Here is a 24,549-nt window from a genome sequence, read left to right on the forward strand (position 1 = left end):
AGCTTTCCAACGTGAGGTCCCGGAAGAAGAGAAGAAAGAAGAGAGAAAGGGAGAACACATTTGCTCGTCTTTATGATGCAGGGAGAAGAGACTTCGATAAGGTAGCTATAGATACTCCTGCCGTAGAAACACCTGGCAGGCCCTCTTCAATGATCAACAACTCGATAGATATGTCCAACGAATGTGCTCTATTATACACAACAGATCCCGATATACCTAATTTTACATCCCGAGTTACTGCTGCCCGTTGCCAGTCCCGTTCAACATGCCATCGTCGAGCCCCTGATCTGTAGATGACGGCTCTACATTACCATAAATCTGGAAGCTCTGGTCGGCCCCCCAAGTCGTCATCTGTGTGTAGTTCTCAAATGCGCCCTATGGAAAGAAGAGGTCAGCTAGTGTTCATCTACATAGGAAAAGGAGTGTCGGTGATGAGAACCGCAGACTTACCCAGTCAAAGTTGGCCAGGTCGCCTGGCCCAGTGCCGCCCAGGTTGGTAAACATGGACAGCGGAGAGGCGGCGCCCCCAGCGTTGAGAGCATCGAATTGCTGGAAATCGGCCGCGTTCGAACCCCGAAGCCCAAAGTCCATGCCCATGAAAGCATTGTTCTGCATGAACGGGTCTTGGCCACCAACACCAACGCCAGGTATTCCCAACGGAGAGCCGAGGAAAGACATCGGTGTTTGATCGATTTGTGAACCCACGATGGAGGCGGACAAGGAATCCGTCCGACTTGACAATGGATCGCTGTTGGAGTCCATGGTCTCTGCAGGGGCTACTTTGATCTTCTCCATCATGATTTCGATGATTTTGGTGGCCTTGAATGCTTCCATAGAGGAGTTGGCAAGGTCAGCCCAGATAGCCTTGGCAGTCTCGAGAGCGCCAATCATCTTATCGCGTTGCTCCTGAGTGTACAAGAAAACGCCTTCTTCCGGAGGGCTGTTTGCTTGTCTCGCCATGTTGTCATAGTGAAGATCCAGTACAAGGAGCATGGCCGGTAAGGTAAACTCCTTTGTCGCAATCGACTTGATGTACCATGAAACGGAACGCAGCCGGCCGTTGCCTTGAGATTCGCGATGCAGCTTGGCCAGATGGTCCAATGCTTGCAGCGAGGCTTCGATAGCGCTGCGCCGTGAGAAGGCATATCTCGGGTTGTGCCGGGCCTTTGCAAGGTATTTCCGATGTAGCAGGCAGAGGATCTTCTGATACAGGATATCAACGTTGTACCTGGCAATGATCAACGTCACGGGATCCTGGGACGCTTCTAATGCGCCGAGTCGGAGGTGAGGAGGGAGTTCCTGCATCACCTGGCGAAGCTTTGCATCGAATCGGATAATCTCATCGTAAGGCACAGTCTTTCCCACCATGGTTGTGGCTTGCATGATGTTGCCCAGCTCGGAGCAGAGCTTCACTTTGGCAATCATGTACGATATAGGTGTCGGCTCCGAGGCAGGGCGGGAAGGTGGCAATTCCTTGCTGTCTGGGTGGAACTCGTCGTCAAACAGGTTATTCGGGAGCTGGGTATCGCAGTCGTTCTCGTAAATCATATTGGGCAATGAGACCTGATGCGAAAAGACGACATCGGACATGCGCACCAGCGCCCATGATCTTCTTCTCATCTCCTGCATTGTCTGGCATCAGCCGCTTGTCCGACAATGAATGCGTCTCAGAAGTCCACTACTTACAGCTTGAAATGGGGTAAGGTTGGGAAACCATTTCGCGTCTCGATGATATCCCATCCGAAAGGCTATCCTGGTGATGACGGAGACAATCAACCACAGCCCGAGGTCGGCATCCCACCGAGAGGAGTACTCTCCGAAGACGTAGAGAAGCATGGCCTCCACGGTGTACTCCACCGGTTTCGTATAGTCTGCCTTGATCAGGCACTGCACCGTCCTCAGCCGATATTGCGAGGCCAGTTCCAGAGTCCGGCCCCTCCACTCAGGAGGCTCATCGCCAACTTTGTGATAGCTCAGCATCGCGAGCGTAAGCACGGAATACAGCAGCCCTAGCCACATGATTGGTGTTTTTGACGGATCCTCCCAATGACTCTTGAGCTGCTTGAAAAAGGTCGGCCCGTGTATTATACACACGGCGTTGTCCATGGAGTTGAAGTAGCGGCTACACAAGGTCAGGATGCTGGACTTGGGAGGTAATTCGGCGCGGAGCTCGATCTCGGATGCTGGCAGAGCTCCAAGCAACAGTGTCGGACCTTCGCGGGCAGCCATGGGCTTGGATAGCCTGACGCGCTCGTAACTCGTCTCCAACTCTGTTTTGTGGTGCATGAAGTAGTTCTTGACCTCGGCAATGTCCGCCAAAAGTGTATGCCAATGCTCCTGGCCGATATACATCGACTTGCCCTTGTCGGGGTCAACTTTCAAGACACCCAGCGAGGCCGCGAGAGCATCTTCCGAGTCACTGTCGTCTTCGGCCATTGTGACGCCCTCGCCGCGGCCGGCTTTGGCGGAGGAGCCGCTGTCGGTCAACGACTGCGACGTGGAGGCAGCACGGCCAGCCGCAGCGGCTGAAGCAGGGTCTACGTTAGCCCCGCCATGCATCAAAGACAGGACAAGGCCTTCTAACCGGTCGATCCTGTTCTGCATGTCGTCGGGAGTGGCGTCGACCTGGTTCTGGCTCTTCTTCCGAGTGGCTGGCGCTGCATATGAGCATGACGAGGTATCCATGCCCTCTCGCTTGGTGCAGTTGCTGCACGGGTGGTTTCGATCGCATTTCCTACGCCGCGTTAGTCGGTACAACGTACTCGGAAGGATGCCGCTCGTTGTACAGCTCGTTGAATCATCGATCGAGCTCGAAGGCTGGCACTCACAATCTACATAAGAGGTTAGCACACCCACACCCTCATTCATAACAACGCGGAGATAACAACGTACTTTCTTGTCCTGCACGGGTAGCAGCTCAGAGGCACGCGATTCCTCTTCCTCACAACGCGAAATTGCTCCTCGGGGGAGCGGCCCCCGGTGGAAGAGTTGGTCGAAGGCGGGGTGGGCGTCATCGTGGAAGAACGGAGGGACGACACCGAGGACTTGTCGTAGTCTCAAAGGGCCGCCGTTGGTTGAGGAGGCGATTCGGAGTTAAGGATCACACCGCGGTGCTCTGATCTTCAGCCGGCCTCACAAGCGGCTTGCCGGGTATGATTGATGCGGCGCATATATCAGACCTCTGAGGGCTTCGGAGGAGGCGGGAGAGGCAGCCTGTCAATTGCTAGAAAGCAGCCAGGCCGGGAAGGGGCGAGAATCAAAGCGACGACTCGATGCGACGCCAGAGAGAAGAACGCTGGCCGTCTAGAAGCTCAACCGGCAACCAGTACGAAGACACAGCATTCGCCGGAAGTGAAACAGGTAGGCGATTCGCGGCTTCGGGCTGCGATTGCGATGCGATGTGAGGCAGGGAGCTGGTTGCAAAGCCCGGACTGGAGATGCCAAAAGTTGCGCGGCTTCGATGGGAAATCAGACGAGAAGCGAGCGGGATTGCCTTGGTGGCTTGATATGGCAGGCTATCTGTTCCGTCGGAGAGGGGCGTCCAAGGCGTTTGCGGTGGACTTGGGGGCGGAAATCCAAAAGCGGCGGAAACAGTGTAGAGGAGCTGCTTCGGTCACGCGGGAGACTCTGCGGAGAGTCGACGAGGACAGAGGGGAAAGAAGAAAGTTTTGAGACTGGAGAAGAAGAGAGACGCCTGCTGGAATTGGAGGTTCAAGCACAAAATATAATAAAGGAACCCCCGAGAGTCGCGGTGGTGGGGGGGGCAGCAGGGAAGTGGTGTCAAGCCCGGGGGCGTGAGAGTCGCCCGATCCAGTGCCTGTTGAAGACAGGTCCAAGCCAAGCACTAGGAGATGGTACATGCGTCTTACATCAGGCGCCGGCCCCTGTGATGTCTTCCACCTGGGCGGCGCCCGACGAGTTGCGCTGCTAGCAGCTTTAGCAGAAGCATAGCCTCAACTCTCATTCCATGCTTCACGCAGCTACATGCGCTCTTACAAGTGATTTCATCTCAAAGGTCTATCAAAGAAGACTTCCAATCCCAAGCCTTGCAAAGCATTCACTGTATCCCGAATGAGTCCATCTGCACTGCTCACCACTCCACTTATCAAACCCGCAGCAAGCGATACCTTATCTTGAAGCATTGCGAGCTCATCAATACGCACAGCTGCTTTGTCAGCTCAGCCACCGCATGTACCCCGTGTTAGTGCACGGCATTCATGGCCAACACCGGACCCGAGCTATGGGGAACTTGGCGGCCCGTTGATTGATCCATGGGCACCCTGATGCCACCAGACTCCTTGCACGTTGCAGTTGTCCTACGTACTTCCAGCTAAGGCATTGAAGCAGTTTGGAAAAGCCTCTCCGTCATTTGACCTGCATCGAAACTACCTTTTGACTAAGGGTATTAGTAATTCAACCCCAGACATACCTTAACTACCTACCTTACCTTAGGTTAAGTCGTTCATTAGAGATTCGGATAGTGTCGATTCTGATGCTACTACTAAGGTACCTATGATGCATCAAGTCCGCTGTATCGAATGAGCAGTAGAAACTCTTCGTTCACCATTGTTTCCCAGCGCAAAATTCTGCGACAGGAGGCACAGGCTCGGAAGTAAGCCGATCCAAAGCCCATCTCATGCAGAAGCTCGCACCATACGAAGAGGGGAAACCAAAGAGCAAAACCCCTGCTAGACAAGGTCAAGCAAGGGAAAGCCATGTAGCAACAAGGCTCCTACTAGTTGACGTACTACAGATGGCGTAGCCTCCCTCCCTAACGGTATCTTAGCTTGAACAGCTGCTGCAACCCTTGATCCTCCAAATCTCCAATCTGTGACTCACTCACCACATGCAACAAAAAAAAAGAGCTGTCGATTTCTAGCGCCGTTCGTCACCAGAAGGAAAAGAACATTAACCCCCCACTTCAAGGGTATCCGTCCAATGAAGAGCGGAGACGAAGCCGTGGAACCTCCGTCTACTGCTTCGACCGTCTCCTCTTTTTCGTGGCGGCCTGGATTGTTCTAGCGGCAGTTGCGATACCGATGCCACGGGACGCTTCAGGACGAAGGATGATCAACCCGGCTTGCACCTGTGCGTGTACTTTGCACTTGCCGTCACGTCACGTCGAATGCGACTCAAAAGCTGGAGGCTTCTCAATTTCCAAGTGGAGTGAATGCAGGTCATTCAGTTGTAAACAACCAGCGGCAGCTGTTCACTCATGATCCCAAATACCAACTTATTCTTGGACATCACGGAGCATCCCGACGATTGCTGGCATCAAAGGCCTTGTCAAGTTGCTGTTGTTGACTTTGTTCAGTTCTTCGTCTTGTCTCCTCCTCTGACTTTTAGCTACAAAACACACACATCCCGGAAGGGGTTTTTTTTTCTTTCTTTTTTGCTCCTGCCCACGCATGCTTGGCTCTCATAACGCAGTTGTGGGCGCCTTAACCACAGGTATCATCTTCCACTTTCAAACTCGCTCATCCAACACCTCAACATGGAGGGGCAATTATGCTTCCCGTTCTCCCATCCTATGCCTCTAGCCTCCCGACACTCCCAGCACTGCAAAGGCACGCAACTCAATGGATGTAAGAGGTCGTTCCATTCAAATATCGCTTCAGATCGCATTTCTGCCGGTTGCGGAGACGGCTCAATCCTCCAGTGCCAAAGGTGGAAGCGTGGGCAGGCGTTGCTAACAACCTTTTCCGACTCCTTTCTTAAGCCGCCGTCTCTTCAGAATTGACGCTGTATGGCTTGAAAAAGTCGCTGTTGCTGCTGAGTTCCTCCTTGACCTGCATCAAACGTCAGCTAGAAAGATTATGGTAGTTGATTGCACGGCACTCACGATATCCAGTCCACCGACGAGCTCGCCATCCACCCACAGCTGGGGGAATGTCGGCCACTCGGCATACTCCTTCAGGCCCTGTCTGACATCATCATCGGCAAGAATGTTGAAGAAGCCGTATTTAACAGAGTGGTCCCGCAAGATTCCAACCATTTGCCGTGAGAAACCGCACTGAGGAGCGCTAGGCGTGCCCTTCATGAAGAGCATCACGGGGGCAGCCTTGACCAGATCGTCCAGGCGCTTAAACAGCTCCTCCTTCTGCTTGGCCGGATCAACGGCAGCGGCATCAGGCTGGGCGACCTCGGCCGCAGCAGCGACCCCGTTAGGTGCCGCCGCATCTTGTGCCGCGCCTCCGTCCTTCTTGGCATGCTTCTCAATGGCCGTCCGCACCTTGACGGCGCTGCTGCCGCTCACGGTCTCGACGACCTGGCGGTTCCGCAGCAGCACCAGGTAGGGAACGGCCGTGACGTCGTAGGCTTCGCTGATGTCGCTGAGTTCTTCGGCGTTGATGGACACCCACTTGGTGCTCGGGGGCTCGGTGACGGGGTATTCGGACGCCAGCGTCGACAGCACGGTGGCCATCTGTGCACATGGTGCCGCCCAGGGAGCGTGGAAGGAGGCGATGATGAGGGTTGAGGGGGGCGCGGTGCTGAGCAGCTGCTGCCACTGCTCGTCGGTCTCGATCTCGGTAATCGTCGACATCTTCGACTTGGCCGCAGTCGAGGAATTGTGGTGGTGACGGATGCTGGTTTGGGTATGGCAAATCGTGGGCAAAAGACGGCGAAAATCGGCCTGTCGTGGTTGTGGTAGTATTGGAGTAACGGGCTATCAGAGTTGGGTTTTTAGCGGGGTAATTGATGGCGCAAGTGCTGGAGGAAGTAGGTCATCGCAGGCATTTCAAATCAGTGCCGTTGATAGCTGGACACCGGTGTGGCTGGTGGACGCTCTTAGGTAAGGCGAGGGGGTCTCGAGGTGGCGAGGCGGTATCATGGAAGAGGCAGAGTTGAGCACAGCATTGATATATTAAATCGATAAGGTAGGTAGTTGATGGACTGGTCTACTACCTAGTCTACATCTTTTGTAGCCTCTCTACCAGATGTTACGTGGAGGAAGGACACGAACTGACGGGTGACGAGAGCTGAACGTGTACCTGCCTTGGGTAGGTAGGTACCCTGCACACCTCCCCTGGATCGAAGTTCACAGAGATTGAGACAGTAAACTGAGTGCCTGGGGTTCGAGCCTCGCTGGAGAATATGGAAGATTCAGTCTCGAGTTGTACGTATCAAAGCATCATTAAATAACCTCACCATTGCGCTTACCTAAGGTACTCATCTCTATTGACGTCCTAGGGTAGGTAGCCAGGAACTAGTACCATCTTGAAGTCTCGAAATGTAAATGCTGAGCCAACGCTGTAAATAATCAGCTACAAGACACTCACAAGAAACACAGGGAAAGTGTTTCCGTTGTAACTAAAAATCGTCTCATATCACGATGGGAATCACCCAAATCTACAGCATATCAAGAGTCATTGGGACGTTCAGGTTCAGCTGGTACTTCCATTTCCATTTTGGGTAGGCCGTGGGAATCCTTCCGATTGGCTGTCAGTTGTCCCCGATCAAAAAGTGTGTACCTGGAGTGATTCGGGGCACATTGGGGATGTGGATGGCTAGCGGCGAGACAAATTGCATGTCTTTGGGCTAGGTAAGTTCAAGATACTCGAAAGAAGTGGCTTCGTAGCTCAGATGGCGAAGGCTGACATCGCATTATGGAGCCCTGATCACTCGTGCCCAGTGCGACGATCTAGAGCTCTTCGACCGCATTTCCTCTCCTTTCCGTATTTCGACAATTTCCAAGGCCAAATATAGCACGGCTTGTAACGAAGACTTGATTCCGGAACGAAGATTCGAAGAGGCACTAGGGTGCGGACTGATCTTGCAGCACAAAGTGGTGGTTATGCTCCCCTTGCATACGTATTCGGCTAGCGATCCTCTGCATTGGACCAGCAGTGACGCACGCAGGGCAAGGCGTCACGACCATCAAATGGTTCGTGGTTCTCTTCAACGGCCACTCCCGGATTGAAGCCAGTGGGATGTGAATCTTGGTAGTCGTGGTTGCATGAGGCCCCCCATGGATCCGCGTAAAGGTGCCTGCGAAGTCGTGTTGCTCCGCCATGGACGTTACGTGGACTCTGGGCTTCGTTGATGAAAGGCTCGGTAAAACCGGACAAGGAAAGTTCTCTCACGTTAGGCACCAACTATTATGGCCGTTCCTTTTGTTAATATTGCGTTAGGCTGCAGCATTGGCACCATCCCCTGGAATGATAGCCACAACCTTGATCTGAGCTTAATCTCATACTCTCAGGCATCAAGGAAACAGGAATAGAAACAACTTGAAATTAGCGCTGCCTGGACACAGGAAATGCTGCAATTCAAGGCAATCAAGGCCAAAGAACCAGAGAGGGGCACCGCTGCGTCATTTGAAGCTCCCCCTAGCTGGTCGCGACCCGGTACGTGCATATTCCCACCCGCCCCCCCCCGGGGCCATGCATTTACGCAGCCTGCCACGCTTATTCGTCCCCGCCTCGGCGCCACGCAGCGTCGACGCATGTCCCGCCATCAGCTCTGCCAGCTTGGCTCAGGTCCAGGTCCACGCATCCCCGATCATCCCCCTTTGCTCTTCGTGCCTGAGCACATCTTCCTCTTCTCTCGTACTTCCGTACCTACTGCATACCAAGCCGCTGCTATTTATTGGGCTGCTGGACGAACCGCCGCCGCCGTGACTGCGTGAGAAGCCAGCCTTTCCCCGACTTCTGCTAGTCTCCCCTGAGCTGGATGCTAACGAAGCCTCACTAGCCATTGCTAAGCGGAGCTTCTGGGACGCAATCCCTCCCCCGTCATCCTCTCGACTCACACGAACATTGTCCTCACGTCGCTATACGTCCGCGATAAACCTGCCCCGAGATGGCGTCCCTCAACACCTCTACAAACGGCGCCTCCATCAAGAGCAGCTACAATGCCGTTGTTGGCGGAGAAGCGCCCTCATCCGGCTCGCCCACGCACGCTCAATGGGCTCTCTTCTCTGTCCAGGCGCCCCTAGTAAACGCCTTCCAGGACAGCGGCGCCAAGGAGAGCATTCTCAAGGTCCAAAGCACAGGCGGTACGCGAGCCCAATGACGAGCCCTTGCGCTTTGCACTCACCGATGCAAGATGCTAATGATGTGTCCAGATGGCGAGCTCTCCGAGTTATTTGAAGACTTCAGCGAGGGCCGGATCCAGTTCGCCTTTGCAAAGGTCAGGGACCCCAATTCGGGTCTTCCCAAGTTTATCCTCATCGGCTGGTGCGGAGGAGGCGTTCCCGAGCGCACAAAGGGTTACTTCACAAGCCACTTGGCGGCCGTGTCCAAGATCCTCCATGGCTACCACGTGCAAATCACCGCCCGCTCCGAAAGCGACTTAGATCCTGAAGCCATCATGCGCAAGGTTGCCGACGCGTCGGGCGCCAAGTACTCGGCCGGGTCCTCCGTGGGAGTGTCTGCATCAGCTCCCCCGCCCATCAAGTCCAAGCCCGTCTTCACGCCCTCGTCATCGGCCGGCCGTCCTGCCGACCCCCTTCTTGCTGCTCGATCACGGAAAGAAGCCAATGTCGATGCGGATGGATGGGGAGCCGACGCTCCCCCGGTCACTCGAACCCAGATCGAAAAGGTCGCCCCTGCCTATCAGCCCACCAAGGTCAACATGGCAGAGCTCACAAGTCAGAAGCCGGAGCCTTCGCGTTTCGCCGGCGTGCCCCGACAGGAGACGGGCTCGTCTGATGTCGTTGGAGGCGGCTACCAGCCCGTGGGCAAGGTTGACATTGCGGCCATCAGGGCACAGGCTCAGAAGACCGGTGACGACAGACCCACGCCGGTCAAGGGAGCGTATGAGCCGGTCGGAAAGGTCGACATTGCTGCCATTCGGGCCAAGGCACAGAAGCCCACACCACCATCCGGAGCAGCAGAGGAGCAGGAAACCCAGTCCTTGTCTGAACGCGCAGCTGCCTTTTCGCAGCCAAGTGCCGCACGGTTGACCTCCCTCCCTAAGCCCACCGTTGCCAAGAAGTGGTCTGGAGCCTCCGCATTCACCGGCACCAAGGCCCCAACTCCCGGTGGCCTTGGATTCGGCGGCCCGGCTGCCCCGGCTGCTCCTCCGGTGGGAGCTGCTAGCCGGACGTTTGCGGACCAAGGCGGCAAGACCCCGGCTCAGATCTGGGCAGAGAAGAAGGCCAGAGAAGGCGGAAGCGTTGGAAGCGTCCCCACCCCGGCAGCGCCATCGCCAGCTGCCCAGCAGACCGGTGGCTCCTGGAAGAGCGGCTACACGGGCAAGAGCTGGGCTCCAGTGCAGACTGGAGGTGCCACGCGTGGTGTCGCCGATTCTTCAGACCAACCGGAGCCAGAGGAGAACAGACAGACCGCCGAGGACGAGGGCTCGACTCCCTCGGGCGTGTCCGCCTTGAGAGATCGTTTCAAGAACACCGCTCCCATTGGCGCCGGCGCCCCCCCGCCGACACGGGCAGTCGAGGAAGAGCATCATGCCCCGCCGCCCGTCCCCGACAGCTCTCGGCCGACCGGAGGGTTCGCTCTCCCCGGCCTTCCCAGCCGGCCCGTCCCTGCGGACGAGGAGGAAGAGGAGGAAGACCCCACGGCGTACCAGCCTGTGGAGGAGCGCTCGCCGTCCCCGATCCGCGTCGCTGCCCCGGTTCCCCGTGGCCCCGAGCCCGTTGTCGAGAGGCCCGAGGATCGTGCACCTCCTCCTGTTCCCGTGGAGCAGGTCCCCGTTCCCAGAGAAGAAGAGCTTCAGGATGAGCACGAGGCTGGTCACCTTGCACGAGCCGCGGCGGGCGCCGTGGCCGAGCAGACGTTTGAGCACGCGGCTCACGCGGCCGACCGAGACGACCAGCAGGGCGGCAAGCGCGCTCTTGTGCAGTACGACTACGAAAAGGCCGAGGACAACGAGATTGACCTGGTCGAGGGCGAGTACGTCATCAACATTGACATGGTGGACGACGACTGGTGGATGGGCACCAACGCCAGGGGCGAGAGCGGGCTGTTCCCCAGCAACTACGTCGAGCTTGTCGAGGGCGGAGACGCCGCGCCCGCTCCCCCGGCCGCCCCCGTTGCCGCGCGAGAGCCGGAGCCGGCGCCGGCACCCGCGGCTCCCGCTGCCGCGCCAGCAGCACCGGCCAGCGCGGCTGCAGGCCCGACCGCGACGGCTCTGTACGACTATGAAGCTGCCGAAGACAATGGTGAGGAGAACCCCTGAACTGATGATGATGATGATGATGCTGTCATGGGCATTGCTAACTTTTTTTTTTGCGTCGTGGCAGAACTGAGCTTCCCCGAGGACGCCACGATTACGAACCTGGAGTTCCCCGACGAGGACTGGTGGTTCGGCCACTACGGCGGCCACTCTGGTCTTTTCCCTGCCAACTATGTCAAGCTCGACGAGTAGACAATTCCCAACCCAGCTACTAGGGGATTCCGATGTCGAGGGCATGCAAGAGTGCTGCTGGAGGGTTCAAAGGAGAGAGAGGTATATGTACAAACAAATATATCATCATGTTTATGCCGTTTGAGGCTGGTGTTTGCAGTACAATATGTAAATGGATTGCTTTCCATAGAACAGGTTTAGCAGGCGGATGGCGGAACCAACAAGACGCTTCTTTCTCTCGCACGTCTGACATGTGAAAATGAAGCTTGGGCGTAAAATTTTACTAGATGGTCATTCGCCATAATCTTGACGGAATCGTTTCATACAAGCTGGAAAGTAAAAAGCACGAATACTGCGGTACGTGAACATTTTTTCTTGGATATGTGAAAGACGTTGCTCTCATTCTCTTCTGCTTTCTCACCTCCTCTCTTTCCATCAAGACTTGTAGAATCCACCGGATTAAAGTATAAAGAGCCGCCTCTTCTCCCATCTTTTGTACGTGTAAAACAGAGGGGTATGAAATGACAACAAGTTGAAATAATGAAATAGCGGGAGAAGGACGGGTCGCGTATTATTCCAATTTCAATGACATAGTAGTAGTATTTCGTGTGGTTCTAGCGCCAATCCCCCCTTGCTGGGCGCAACCGGATCGAGACGAAGGGGGTGATTTTGCTTCTTCAACTCTTTCGCTTTCCATCCACGCTGGATATTGTTCGTGTTGTGCGGCATGTTTTCGGTATGGGTGTCCGATATGTTGGGGTCGAATGACAATCTAGAAGCAGCATTCGCAGAGATCGATGCTAAAGAAAGCGACGCATTAGCCCACACGGCGGAACATTTACCGTTTAGCACATCATGAGCAAGCAAAACATACCAGCACTCGCATCCCTCCTCGACGGCGCAGCAACAGCACAGGGCGGCAATGCAGGCCATCAGGCAGCCTTGGTCGCCGCCGCGGCCGCGCTGGTCCTGGGCAGGAGGCGCCTGTTCGTACTGCATGGGCGGCTGGCCCTGAGGAGGACCGTACTGGCCCTGGGGAGGCCCGTATTGGCCCTGAGGGGGGCCGTATTGACCCTGGGGAGGACCGTAGCTCTAAAGGAGAAGAAACGCGTTCTGTGTTAGCGATGGGTTGCGACGGACGGATGTGGCTGCAAGATTGCGACGCCCCCGATTGCCGAGTTTCCATGGTGGTGGAAGAAGAAGCTCTGGAATCGGGGGAGGGGGAGGATCGATCGGGAATCTTGAGATCTGGGGCAGAGGAGGAGGAGGAGGAGGAGGAGTATTTACAGCTTGGGGTTGCTGAGGGTAGCCCTGCTGAGGGTAGCCTTGCGGAGGGTAGACGCCCTGCTGCTGCTGAGGGTAGCCGCCCTGTTGATAGTATTCCTGGCTGGACATTGTTCGGGTTGGTGAGCTTTGTGCTGGTTCTCTTTTCGGATTGGAATCGCGCTGCGACGGAGGTTTTTTGGGATCAAATGAGAGAAAAGAAGAGAAGGTTGGTAGATGGGCAAAAAAAACGAAGGTAAAAGTGGTTTGGAGAATTGGAACAATGTGAATGTGAGAGAGAAAGGAAGGGAAATTGGAAGAGGAAGGGGAACGGAGCTTGGAGGACTGGGGAAGAAGAACAGCGCAGGTACGGGTACGAAAACGGGAGGTCACGGAGTACTGCCAAGTACCGGCAAGGTTCTACGGTAACTGCAATGCAAATGGATGGAACCTTGAGGACGGCAATGCGCAAAAGGCGAAGGAAGGGCAGGAAATGGTGCTACAGAAGCATGGAGGTGCCTGGGATTGAAGGGCGACGAACAGCGGGCTACAGTGGGTATGGGGCACGTCAGGGAGGAGGCTGTGGCGGTTCAAGGTCCAGCAGAAGCGCCGTGCCCACTGAACCACGGGCGTCCCAGGCGCTAAACGGTGCTGCTGGTGGACGGGCTCCATGGACAGCCAGCAGCTGAGGCTGGGCTGGCACGCACCGGCATCCAGCAGCGCAAACCGGGGTCCACGGCATTTCAAGGCGATGGTGAAGGCGATGGTGAAGGCGATGGGAGAGAGATGGCGGAGAGATGGCGGACCCTGAGCTCCAACGATTCAGAACGGGGCGTGCCAGTGCCAGTGTCTGTGCCAGGCCAGGGATTGCAGTTCTTGGGGGTGGATACGGAGTAGGGGCATGTGGTTAGTTGTAGTAGGTGCTGAGCAGTCGTGGGCATTAGAGACGGTGACGGGCGAGGCGATGCCGGCTGTTTGATGAAGCTGGAGATGCACGTGAAATGCTGTGTAAGGCGTCAATGTGTCTTGAGTCCAAGCCGGGAAATAATGACGAGACAAAAAAAGACGAGGGAGCGGGAAATGAAGAACTTGGCGGCCTCGTCGGTACCTGGAGGTACATGCCCCGACCCCCGAGCATCATCATCTCAGCCACACACACACACAGACACACGCGCGCGCACGCACACGCACACGCACACCCTTGTTTCGTTCTTTTCCATTCCTTCTCTTCTTCTCCAGAGCTTTGCAGAACGCGGAAGAAGCAAAGCTGCCTGGTGAGCTGGCGGTGCCGTGGTTCCGGCTGAGCGACCCTCCCTCCCCTGTCATTCTGCGTGCCATTGGCTCGGCACGATGCGCTGACGAGGCTGCTGTGGCGTCTGGTTTTTTTTTTTTTTTTTTTTTTTTTTTTTTTTTTTTGTAAACTGATGGGGAGTGGGTGAGGATGTTGTGTAAGCCCGGCACCTGCGGTGTTACGGGACGGTGATCATGATGGCGCGGCTTGGGGTCAATGCGAGGTGCGGCGGGAAGCTGGTGCTTTGGAAGGAGGGGTGAGATGATTCGCTTGTGTGAGTAGGTGGCTTGAGAGCGGATGGACGGGAATGGGCGAATAGGAGCAGAGGGGGAGGGAAGGACGGTCGTGGATGATGGGATATGAGTGTTTCTGGGAGAAACAGGAATGACATAAGAAGTGGTGGTGCATTACGTGGGATGTGAGAATGCATGGACATGATGAGTTCGGTTGAGAAGGCGTCGAATTGTGACGAGGACGAGGAACGAGAGATGGGAGGAGGATAAGAAGTAGATGAAAAAGGTTGGAGATGGATGACGGAGGGAGAGGGTGCGAAGCTGGGGGAGTTGCTTGAGGTGGTATCGAGGAGAGACGGGGGAGAATGACGGGGAGAGAGGGAGTTGTACCTGGTGTGAAGAGGTCTACCCGAGAAGATAAGGAAGATAAGGAAAAGCCAACTCAGGGGAGTAGCCATTGAAGAGCTCGTGCACACGGTTATCGGGATTGTGACTGTTATGCGCATCTCATTGATGGCTCCTAGTCCACTTGGTGACCGACTTGGTGGCGTGCTTGAGTCCTTTCACAACATCATAAAGCCGCAGCATGTTACATGAAAGCCCCTAGATATACAATCAAGAAGATCAAAAGCTGCGTCCATCAGTTCGTTGGCCTCTACAATTCTTGGATCAAACTTTCTAGTATACAATACCATCTTCCTATCAAGACCCTTTCCCTCGGGTGGTTGTCTACTTATACGATGACACGCATATCAAGCCTTGCGAGCATCCTGGCCATGTAAAATGGCGTACATCTCATCGAGCCATTAATCTCAGACCATTCAGACATCTGTTTGGAGCTATAACTAGGCCCCAGACAGAGTAACCAATAGGTATCCTCAAAGTCCAAGTCAGTTATGCCTTTTTTGAAACAGTCGGCTTCATCTAGAGAGCATCTCAACGTAGAGCACAAACAAAGATAACTAATAGCCTATAATCAAGCAGCTGCCATACCACGAGCACCGTCATCACGAGATGCGATCATCCTACACCATATCTCACACATCTTTTACTCCCTCTTCTAAAGTGCAGAGCACAATTCAACGCAGCCATCGGTCGTTAGAAAAAGCCCTCAGCAACCACCACGACAGCCACCTTCAATCTCACAAGCAGCAGCGCTGACAGCAGCTCATCATCCACGTCCTCCGTCCTACTAGCTACCTTCATCTATGCATATCCCGGCATCTAGACAAGTGGAGGCCGCAACTCCCGAGCGGGCCGTTCCCCGTCCCCCCGGTCAAGTCATACATCATCATCAACGCTTCTTTTTGGCCCTCGTACTGTTATGATCATGCGTGAAATACTTTCGTAACGATAAAGTAAGGTAAGCATAAGGGGGAGGCGTGTACAGCCACTGCCGGCGCTACTCTGCTGACAAGATTGATTTGTATTCGCCTTTTCCCCCGTCTCCATTGGCTTACAAAGGCGAGGAGATGGCTGAGTGCCAGCTTATGTATGTAGGTAGCATCAAAGCGCTTGAAGCAATCGTACATGTAAGCACCAGCTGCGGGATGCGCTCGGCATTTCGATGGAACTAGGCTGAGATGCGCTCATCCCGGCCCCGGACAAGATTTCGCTCGCAGGGTAAAGAATGGCAAGCGAGACAACTGATGTTGAAGCCCCGGAAGCGGTTGTGGGCAGTCTCTTTGTTTTCTTGTCCTTTGTCCCGCCGTGGATGATGTACTTTGTACGCAGCCGTATATATCCCATATAATCGACAGGGAGAAGTCCCCCCGGCCAGAGAAAGAGAGATTAATGAAGAGGACGCTGTACAGTCGGCGACAAAAATAACATCTTGGCCGGATGCAACATCATCATCCCCACGTGGACAGCTGCGAATCCATGTCCAGCCTCCGTGATAACAAATCAGTGCCGGAATTCAAAAGGGGGGGGGGGGGGGGGGGGGGNTTTCTATTTTATTTTCTGCGAGATTTGCTTCAGATTTTCTGCACATCTGTTTCAGGGTACCAGTTGAAGGTGCAGATGGAAGTTTCAGGATGCTGGTGCTTTGATGCTTGCGTCAGCTTCGAGCCTTGGGCAGCGCGATGATGTGGGATAGCTTCACTGAAGCTGCTCTGTTTCTAACTGTAACGATGGAAATGCTCGTTAGGACCGGTACCTGGCCAAGGTAAGGTATGTATGTAGTTCGTACCAAGGCAAGTTCAAAGTCATCGATGATTCTTACATGCGTGGCGCATTCATATCTGTTCCCCCATCGGCCCAACTTCTGCCCGCCGATTCCCTCTTCTATCCTCTTCTCTGCCAACCCGACTTGTACGTGGCCTTGGAAACGGAGAAATAGCTTCCCCCAGCCAGGGCCAAGGTCTCCCAAGCTTCATGTAGGACAAAGTAGAACTGGAGATGAAAGCGCCGCAGATTCGTCCGATCTGACATGACGGCAAATCCTGTACGTTTGGCTTTGGCCCCCAAGGCGCTGCTACTGCGACGGAAAATGTTGGATGCCAGTAGATGATGCCTTGTGAGCGTGCTTCTAGATGAAAATGTGTTTTGGTGTTTCTGCACTGAGAATCGATCCATTGCCAGACTTGAGAGTCGGTATCCAGACTCGGGACTATCGTAGCCTCGAATGCGTGTGCCTTGCTCGTGATACGCGAGATCCTTGAGAGGTGGCAAAGGTCATCACATTGCAAAGCACATAATCACCAGAGTCAACAAAGTGCCCGTTATTGTGTAACACGTCTCTATCATTGATAACTCTGTTACCTTGATGGCTCGCCATTCTTTCGTCGTGGCTCAGCTCGCATTCGAAGCCATCCAGCTCCAGCTCTCTGATTCACTGACAGAAACACCACAGAAAACGCATCAACAGCTACTCCAGAACTGCTTCCTCCAGCCAATAAACAACGCCAAGTATCCACATCAAACGCATCACCAAACGCACAAGCTCAAAGCACGGCAACTCATTCATTCATTCCCCCCCAAGAGAACTCTAGTCGTGCTTCTCCTCCCAACACTGAATCACAAAAGCACCCGTTCTTGACCGCTCGCCTCTCCACCAACAAAACAACACCCTTCATTCTCGAGGCCGTCAAGTTGATCTCGAGCGGTGAATCCTGCACCCACGGAATGGAGCGTCCAAAGCTCTCAAGTCCCGCTTCAAACAACGCGGCTGCTCTTCCCCTTCCGTGTACTTAACCCAGCCTTCCTCCCTCCCCCCTCTCCCCTTCCTCCCCGTCGTACAGGTTTGCCCAGTTCTCTCCCGAGACCTCAAACTTTGCCTCTTTGTCTCATTTGCCTCTCTTGTTGGCGGTGTCTCTGGTGATTATACGTGACCTCGCTCGTCACGGACTTTGAATATCGCCTTTGGGCTCCAGGCAGGCCTCCTTTTTGTTCAGCTGATAGTGCAATATCAGAATACTCGGCATCATTCATCCCCCTCAACAGACGTACAATCACAAAGAAAGGCTGCCTCCGCCCTCGGCGGCAATCACTCCAGTCCAACAATGCCGACCTCCAACGACGACACCATCTCCATCTCCTCGAGCCAAGGCGAGCACTCATCCGGCTTCTCAAACCCCCTCCCACCCAGCAACACATCCATCAGCTCCTCCAACAAGCACAGTCCCGCCAGCTCCTCGGACAAGGAGAACAAACCCCCCCGAGGCCCAGCTTCCCAGCCATCCGATGCTCTCCCCCAGCTTGCGCGGCCGCTCCTCCCGAGCTTCGACGCTGCTCACCACGGATGGGATGCGTCCAACGTGCCCACGGCCAAGTGCGATCTCTGTCACAGGCAGCGCTGTGGCACGCTGCAAAAGTGCCGCGTCTGCAAGCTCTCCATCTGCCATGACTGCTGCATCGGAGACGGCCTGAAGAATGATCGCCGACACTCCATCGACGCTGCGGCTGTGGCCTGGGATGTGCCGCCTGGCCTTCGCAAGCAGCGGTTTCGGGCCATCGCGAGCAAGCCGGAGCCGCCAAAGGGAGTCAGGAAGCAGCGGATCATTATCAAACGGCGAGTTCCAGGACAAGGACGAAGCGGCGAGCCAGCGGCTGCTGGCGAAGCAAGGGGCAGCTTTGCGTCTCCTCGGGTGATGCTTGACAGAGCTGCTTCGACGCTTGACATGGAGATCGATCGAGCAGAATCTGGCCAGCCCCGATATCGAGTCTATGGCCACGCTGGTCTCATGGAGCCCGCCCCTGAACCGCGGCTTTCTGTGGCACAGGAAGCCTACCATCCTCCTGCCAGTCGAGCTCAACAACAACAACAACAACAACGACACCAGGATACGATGCCGCCCACGTACGATGCCCGTTATCAGCCGGGGACAAGGACTCTCAACCAGTCGAGACTACCCGTCATGCGCCAGATCTACGGTGACGATGACCATGGACATTACCGGACGTCTTCCGACGAAGACCCCTTTTATGCAGCTCCCACCACAGGACAGCCTTCCCAGTATCCTGTCCCTCAGGCAGACGGCTACTCTCAACCTGCGGCTTCTCGGCCAGTCCTGCCTCCCGTCGCGTCCTTGCTCAGCGGTAGGCCCCCGTGCTTCCCATCCCATACCACCCCGGACATGCACAGCCGTCCGCAGCAACGCTTCCACCGCGAGGACCAGCCCATCGCCAGCGAGGCGTGGCCTCTGAACGAATATGTCAGTTCCCTCGGCAACGGCCTCGCCAACGCAGCTCGTGCAAGCCACGTATCCTCTAGGAAGCCGCTGGACCAGTGCCTGCGAGACGAGCTCCAGGCCGTATGGATGTCTCCCGCCTTCATCAACGAGGACCGTGACGCGGGCTTCCGGTATCGCCGCCTCCTTTCCGCGGCGTACTATGCCAGCACTTGCCTGGGTCTGTCGCCCAAGGGGAATGCCGCGAGGGAGTGGATGTGCCAGGAGGAGCAGAAGTTGTGGGAGATGGGGTACGAGTCGATAAGGTCGGTGCCGTTGATGGACTTTTTGCACGAGGTTGGCGTTCGCTATTTGCGACAGGCTCAGTGTTAGCAGAAGGGATCTGGGCAGGAACTGCTGAGTGTTGAGACATTCGACAAGAGGTTCGACGAGGGTGGGGAGACGGGCTTTTCTTTTTTTTTTTCCAGAGCATGTGTCGAGGGAAGGGATACGAAAAGGCGAATGAGATACCCACGATAGATGAGCCACGGATTGCTTCTAGAAAGCTTGGTTACTACTACAGGTATGGGACAGGGGGGGGGCGGGGGGTAGACCTTTGATTTCAGGGTGGGAATGGTTAGAGTAGTTTGTATGGAAGGACAGAATAAAATAGAAAAACAGTGTAAGAGTTGAGCTCAAGTTTCGTCAAAGTGATGGTGAGATGTATCATAAATTAACCCATGCAGTAGATGAAGTTGGTGAAGCAGGCCACGAATTGGAGTACATGATACGGATATAAGAGAAACTTCAGGAGGAGAGTGAGAGAAAAGAAGGGGGAAGGAGAACTTTTGCATATATCTTCGTTTTTTGCCCATTTCTAGAAAGCTACCTTGCTCCTGAAATGAGACCAATCTAGCTTATTGCATCCATTCATGACTTTCTTTTGTTCCCCAAGTCTTTTAAATACAGACCGGCTCACTCATCCTTATTATTGGAAGTGGTGATTTCAAGCTGGGGAACACAGGGGACGGATGATACTCAGAGAGAAAGAAAATTGACACGACATTTTGGGTTTCAGCCAGGTCCGGAAGAACTCTTTTTTTTGGTTCCTCTTACGCCCTCGAAACCTTTTTCTACTCCTCAGCCTCCTCCTCCGCAGCCTCCGCCTCGCCCTCGTCGTCGTCGTCCTCGAAGCTGCCGGCGGGGACCTGGTACAGCCGCAGGATGGCCTTGTTGGGGTCCTTGACGAGGACGAACTTGCCCTCCTGCTGATCGTTGCCGCTGCCGCTCTGGAGGCACATGTCGGCAATGGTGCGCACGATGCCCCAGCCGTTGGACAGCGACAGGTTCATCTGGTTGGCGAAGTCGCGGGGCTTCCAGCCGATGACGCCGAGGATCACGTGCTTATCGTTGGATCGGGGGTTGGCGCGCGAGACGAAGCTGTACGTTGGGAAAAAAAAAAAAAAAGTTGTTAGCCAAGTTTTGATATTCAGACAAAAGGGGGAGAGTGAAATAAAGGGGGAGGGGGGAGGTTATTTGATAAGAAATAAGGACTGAGAAAACGTACCCAAGCTTCATCACGTCGGACTTGGACAGGATGCTCTGCGTCGTCCACCTGGCCAGCTTGCAGCTGTTGTTCTTCATCTCCGTCGTCACGACGGCACCGCGCTGGGTGACGAGCTTGGTCCGCCAGTCGAGGGCGCCTCCGCTGCCCTGAGCCCGGCTGTCGAACTCGTTGAGCGCCTTGATGGTCAGGTGCTGCTCCTCGCCGCTGATGCTGTTCTTCTGGACGGCGTCGACCTCGGTGCGCACAATCAGGTACACGGGCTCCTCCTCGTTGGTCGACAGGTCGAATCTCCTGTACTTGTAGGCCTTGCTGGCCGGGGGGTCGGTGTCCTCGGAGGCGTTGTAGAAGGGGTTGGGGTGCCTCATCTCGACCTTGTTCGTCTCGCTCTCCAGGACGACCTGGTTGGCAAAGTTGTGGTTGATGTAGGTGGCCTCCTCGGCGAGGGCGGACGGCTGGTTGATCAGGTCCTTGCCGCCGTCGGCGGCCTCGAGCGGCGCGTCGGCGGCGTTCTCGTTGACCGTCACCATGTCCAGGTTGGAGTTGTCGCGCTTGTCGAGGAAGATCTTGTTGCCCTGGCGAGTGATGACAATGTCCCAGGGGTAGACGGAGCGGGTGGAGCACATGAGCATGGAGAGGATGCTGTCCGTGGCGAAGATGGTGGCCTCGCCCTTGTCGGCGAGCTCCTGGATGACGGGGTCGGACGAGGTGGTGACGTTGAAGGCGGCACGGTCAATGGCAACCAGTTTCCTCTCCGAGCCTTTGACGGGCTGCTTGTCGTACGAGCGGTCGTAGTAGTACAGGAAGCCGTAGTCGTCCAGGTCCTCGCCATCGTCAGTATCCAGGTTGAGCTTGGCCAGGCGGTTGAAGTCAATCTCCTCGAGGAGCTCCCAGTCGGCCTTGATGTTGATGCTGGCATCGCGGTTACGCGCCGGCTTGTCGTAGTCCTTCCAGCCGAAGCGGCGGCCGCCACGGCCACCGGCACCGCCCCGACCACCGCGGTCGTAGCCGTAGCCGCCCTGTCGGCCGCCGGGGGCTCGCTGGAACTGGCCTCCTCGTCCACCACGGGTGTCGCCCCGGCCGCCGCGCTGGCCCCGGCCACGGGTGAAGATGGCGCCGCGGCCGAACTTTGACTTGGCGGAGTCTCTGACGTTGCTGACGACGGAAAAGCTGGTCTCGTCCTCGGCGGGAGGGGCGTTGAAGACAACGGCGTGGCCGGTGCCGTACACCTGCTGGTCTGTTCGTTTGCGAATTGTCTCTCGTCAGCAATTCGTCCCTCATTGAAAAGATATATGATCGGGATGGTGGCCACTGTACCTCTGTACTGTCGGCTGTACTGCAGGCGTCCACCGCGCTCGCGGTCCTTGCCCTCAGCAGTCCAATCGGCCATGCGCCCCAGCTTGTCGCCCTTGGAGAAAGGCGCGTAGGGGACGCCGTTGAGGGTGATTTCGTTGGTCACGGGAGGACCCCAGCCGTCCCCGGGAGGACAGCTTTCGCAAATCTTGACATAGTCAAGAGAGTCGGCCATCTTGGGTGGTAAGCCTCGAAGTTGTCCTCTGTTTTATCGTCTTCTCGTATGCCTTGATATGGAGGCAACGAGTCGGGGGACCTAAAGAGGAAAAGAGAGGATTTTCGCCGTGTTCGTGATGGTTCGCCGTCCCGGCTCTGGGATGAATTTGGTTTCCAACAATGAATCGAAATTGTGGTGGGGTGTGGAGCAGCCTAACGAAAAAAGTTCCAAGCCCCGCGCCTGCTGGTGCACCGCCACGGTTCCTTATCTTATCGCTTGTATCCTGTTTCAGCCACAACTCCTCTTTCTCTTCGTATTCTCTCCAAGACATGCCGTGCATATAGTGTCTTAACGCTCGATGAGATTCATTCACAAGTATATAGTCAGTCCTCACCATTGCGGTGTGAGCCTTTGGTCTTCTGCATTGGACAGTGGATACTATTATATACATCGTGACGGCGTAACCCAGTAGACAAGAGCCACCGTTGGCGTTGGCCGCAGCCAAAGTTCGCCGTCGATCCTTTATACAAACACGCAACCTTGAATAAAGAGGGAATAGAATAGCCAAAGAAATAACCCCTTAGAATACGCGAAGTAGAATGATATGATGGGGTAGCAGCGAGTTAGAAAACCATTGCCTCGGGACGACCCGAAAAGATATTCTCAATCGCATCCCGCAGTTCAAACTCCTCCAGAACAGCGCCGAAACTGTTCGTCATGGTCAGTACGCCGAGATCCTCACAGCAAAAGCGCCCAGTGCCCGGTTGTGACTTACCCATAACACCTGACCTTTCGTAGCAACTCCCCAGAAATCTTTTCAAAGTCGCACGGAGCCAACTCGGCGAACCTGGAGTGAGACAGGACCATCCCCCAGGCCATGACCGGCGTGATTTCTCCGTCTAGGTTGAGCTTCCGACTGAGATCCAGAAGCGTGGTCAGGTCGGCCTTGGTGAGCTCCCACGTGCCTTGCGCAAGAGGCTCATCGCAGCCGCCGCCGCCGCCGTGGGGGTGCGTGTGCGTATGGCCAAAGGGAGTGTCCGGTTTCAGGTCTTGAAAGGGCGTGGGAGGGCAGGACGCCATGAGGGCGTGGCCGCACGGCGCGCCGTCGGCGTCGCTCGCTCTGTCAACCAAGAATGGCATGTGCGCCATACAAGGTCTCTCGAGCCTACAAATGATGCCTCGACAAAAAGTCGCACCCGTTAGCATACCGGCCCTTGCGCATCAGGTCCCCGACAGTGTTGGCTCGCGCAGCTGTGAAGCGGCAGCCTCTCTCGAGGCTTCACTGCGGGGGAGGTGAAAGATATGCCTTCGCGGAGGAGTTCTCGTACGTTAGGACAAAGTCAATACCAGCCTGCTCCAGATCAGCCCCGTTGGCAGCAGGCGACAGCTGGCGGTTGTCTGGCGACATTGACATGGAGGTTGAATGTGACGTGCCAGCTGGCGAGAAGCCGCCTTGGGAGCCATGTGCGAAGCTATTGCCCGAGGCACTTACACTCATCGGCTGCGTGACATTGCTCGACTCGTCGACGCCGCCCCCTCTTGGAAGCTGGATGCCCCTCTGGGCCAGGATCTCCTTGAGCTGCTTGTTCTCGTCAAACAGCTTCTGCTTGTCCTGGGAGATTGTGCTGAAGACCTCCTTTAGCCTGAGGACCTCGTCTTCCAGTGCCTTGATGTACAGCTCCTTTCTCTCGCGGTGGGTACTGCGGGCGACCAACAACAGCTCGTTAGACGTTGCACGCTCCGGCTTATCCCGCAGGTTTTGAGCAGATGCTTACCGCTGAGCTTGTCGGTTGAGCTCCTGCCGCCTGGTCAGGGCAGGCTTGCTGTCCGGCTTTGGTCCACGTCGCTTGGGCGGGTTCCCAGCTGTTTGGAGGCGCGAGGAAAAGTAATCAGTCGGCCAGTCCTGCTCATGCCGCCGGGGTTGCAGCATGTCCGGGATTGCTTACTGCGAGTAACCTTCTTATCCGACAGGGACTTGAAGAAGTTGAGGTTCAGCGACGACAGGACGCCCTTGTCGGTGCCCTCGGTGGAGGCCCGGGAGGTGCTGCCCTCGGCGTGCTCTGGAGATAGCGATGACGACATGGCAGCTCGCGATGCTTCGAAGCGGTGCTCTCTGCAAAAGCGTGGAAGAAGGTCCAATTGCCCGGCGGCAAGGCGCGAGAGATTGGATGCTAAAATACGGCCGGGCTGTGAAAGGGTAAGCCACTGTGCGACGTGAGATTTCCGACGAGGGTGGCAGCCACGGTGTGGCAAAACCAAGCCCGAAGCACAAAGGAGCAGTGGGAGTCGAGAACCTCGTTAGGGGGTGGGAGGCGTATTACTAGGTAGGTAGTTATGCGTTAAGTGATGTTCCAGCTGCCGACGTGTCAGGGCGAGTGGCCACAGTTGCGTGAGGTCGCTGGCTATGGTGCTCTTGAGGTCTGCGAGAGGGATGAAGCTCGCGGAATTGAAGTGAGATGTTGGCGGGCTGCTGGAGGCGGCGTTTCTGCACGGTCCGATAGGGCGATAGCCTTGGGGGCGAGCTGTCACCCCCTTCCACAGCGAACAGAGGAGACGCAACAAGTGGAATTGTGCCTGGGTAAGGCAGTTCAACTGGTCGGGATTGAAGCTGGCAGGCAACTCGGAGGTAAGGTAGGGCAGTATAAGGAATCGGATGAGGGCAAGGCGTGCAAAACAGCCCGGAAAGGCCAAGGCCAGTAACACTCACTAGGTAACCGCAGTATCGCAGTGGGATGCACTCGTGTTAATATGACAAGAGCTCGTCCTGGACG

At 55.7% G+C, this 24,549-nt stretch overlaps 8 protein-coding genes across 8 annotated transcripts; 3 read left to right on the forward strand and 5 right to left on the reverse strand.

Annotated features, from left to right (window-relative positions):
• Positions 1 to 234: 234 nt before the first annotated feature.
• On the reverse strand, positions 235 to 3,014 carry CCMA1212_002274 (uncharacterized protein; the record flags this gene model as incomplete). The annotated part of the gene is made up of 4 exons (XM_073699663.1): positions 235 to 375; positions 451 to 1,632; positions 1,687 to 2,734; positions 2,893 to 3,014. The coding sequence occupies 4 exons, from the start codon at positions 3,012 to 3,014 to the stop codon at positions 235 to 237; spliced, it is 2,493 nt and encodes an 830-aa protein (XP_073562656.1).
• A 2,700-nt stretch (positions 3,015 to 5,714) lies between these two features.
• CCMA1212_002275 (Monothiol glutaredoxin-3) lies at positions 5,715 to 6,544 on the reverse strand (the record flags this gene model as incomplete). The annotated part of the gene is made up of 2 exons (XM_073699664.1): positions 5,715 to 5,789; positions 5,843 to 6,544. The coding sequence occupies 2 exons, from the start codon at positions 6,542 to 6,544 to the stop codon at positions 5,715 to 5,717; spliced, it is 777 nt and encodes a 258-aa protein (XP_073562655.1).
• A 1,716-nt stretch (positions 6,545 to 8,260) lies between these two features.
• On the forward strand, positions 8,261 to 8,629 carry CCMA1212_002276 (uncharacterized protein; the record flags this gene model as incomplete). The annotated part of the gene is made up of 1 exon (XM_073699665.1): positions 8,261 to 8,629. One exon carries the CDS (start codon positions 8,261 to 8,263, stop codon positions 8,627 to 8,629), a length of 369 nt encoding a protein of 122 aa, XP_073562658.1.
• Positions 8,630 to 8,802: 173 nt separating this feature from the next.
• CCMA1212_002277 (uncharacterized protein) lies at positions 8,803 to 11,328 on the forward strand (the record flags this gene model as incomplete). The annotated part of the gene is made up of 3 exons (XM_073699666.1): positions 8,803 to 8,998; positions 9,068 to 11,122; positions 11,204 to 11,328. The coding sequence occupies 3 exons, from the start codon at positions 8,803 to 8,805 to the stop codon at positions 11,326 to 11,328; spliced, it is 2,376 nt and encodes a 791-aa protein (XP_073562657.1).
• A 751-nt stretch (positions 11,329 to 12,079) lies between these two features.
• On the reverse strand, positions 12,080 to 12,702 carry CCMA1212_002278 (uncharacterized protein; the record flags this gene model as incomplete). The annotated part of the gene is made up of 3 exons (XM_073699667.1): positions 12,080 to 12,107; positions 12,182 to 12,399; positions 12,595 to 12,702. 3 exons carry the CDS (start codon positions 12,700 to 12,702, stop codon positions 12,080 to 12,082), a joined length of 354 nt encoding a protein of 117 aa, XP_073561924.1.
• A 4,895-nt stretch (positions 12,703 to 17,597) lies between these two features.
• Positions 17,598 to 19,097, forward strand: CCMA1212_002279 (uncharacterized protein; the record flags this gene model as incomplete). The annotated part of the gene is made up of 1 exon (XM_073699668.1): positions 17,598 to 19,097. The coding sequence occupies one exon, from the start codon at positions 17,598 to 17,600 to the stop codon at positions 19,095 to 19,097; it is 1,500 nt and encodes a 499-aa protein (XP_073561923.1).
• A 740-nt stretch (positions 19,098 to 19,837) lies between these two features.
• CCMA1212_002280 (Eukaryotic translation initiation factor 3 subunit D) lies at positions 19,838 to 21,824 on the reverse strand (the record flags this gene model as incomplete). Its single annotated transcript, XM_073699669.1, has 3 exons — positions 21,586 to 21,824; positions 20,272 to 21,505; positions 19,838 to 20,144 (listed from the first exon to the last, which is right to left on the reverse strand). The coding sequence occupies exons 1-3, from the start codon at positions 21,794 to 21,796 to the stop codon at positions 19,838 to 19,840; spliced, it is 1,752 nt and encodes a 583-aa protein (XP_073562146.1). The 5' UTR covers positions 21,797 to 21,824.
• Positions 21,825 to 22,401: 577 nt separating this feature from the next.
• CCMA1212_002281 (uncharacterized protein) lies at positions 22,402 to 23,891 on the reverse strand (the record flags this gene model as incomplete). Its single annotated transcript, XM_073699670.1, has 5 exons — positions 23,725 to 23,891; positions 23,554 to 23,641; positions 23,107 to 23,478; positions 22,554 to 22,943; positions 22,402 to 22,486 (listed from the first exon to the last, which is right to left on the reverse strand). Exons 1-5 carry the CDS (start codon positions 23,858 to 23,860, stop codon positions 22,402 to 22,404), a joined length of 1,071 nt encoding a protein of 356 aa, XP_073562147.1. The 5' UTR covers positions 23,861 to 23,891.
• Between the last annotated feature and the right edge of the window lie 658 nt (positions 23,892 to 24,549).

The sequence above is a fragment of the Trichoderma ghanense genome (genome assembly GCF_004382785.1).
Source record: "Trichoderma ghanense strain CCMA-1212 chromosome Unknown scaffold_1, whole genome shotgun sequence".
Taxonomy (NCBI): Eukaryota; Fungi; Ascomycota; class Sordariomycetes; order Hypocreales; family Hypocreaceae; genus Trichoderma; species Trichoderma ghanense.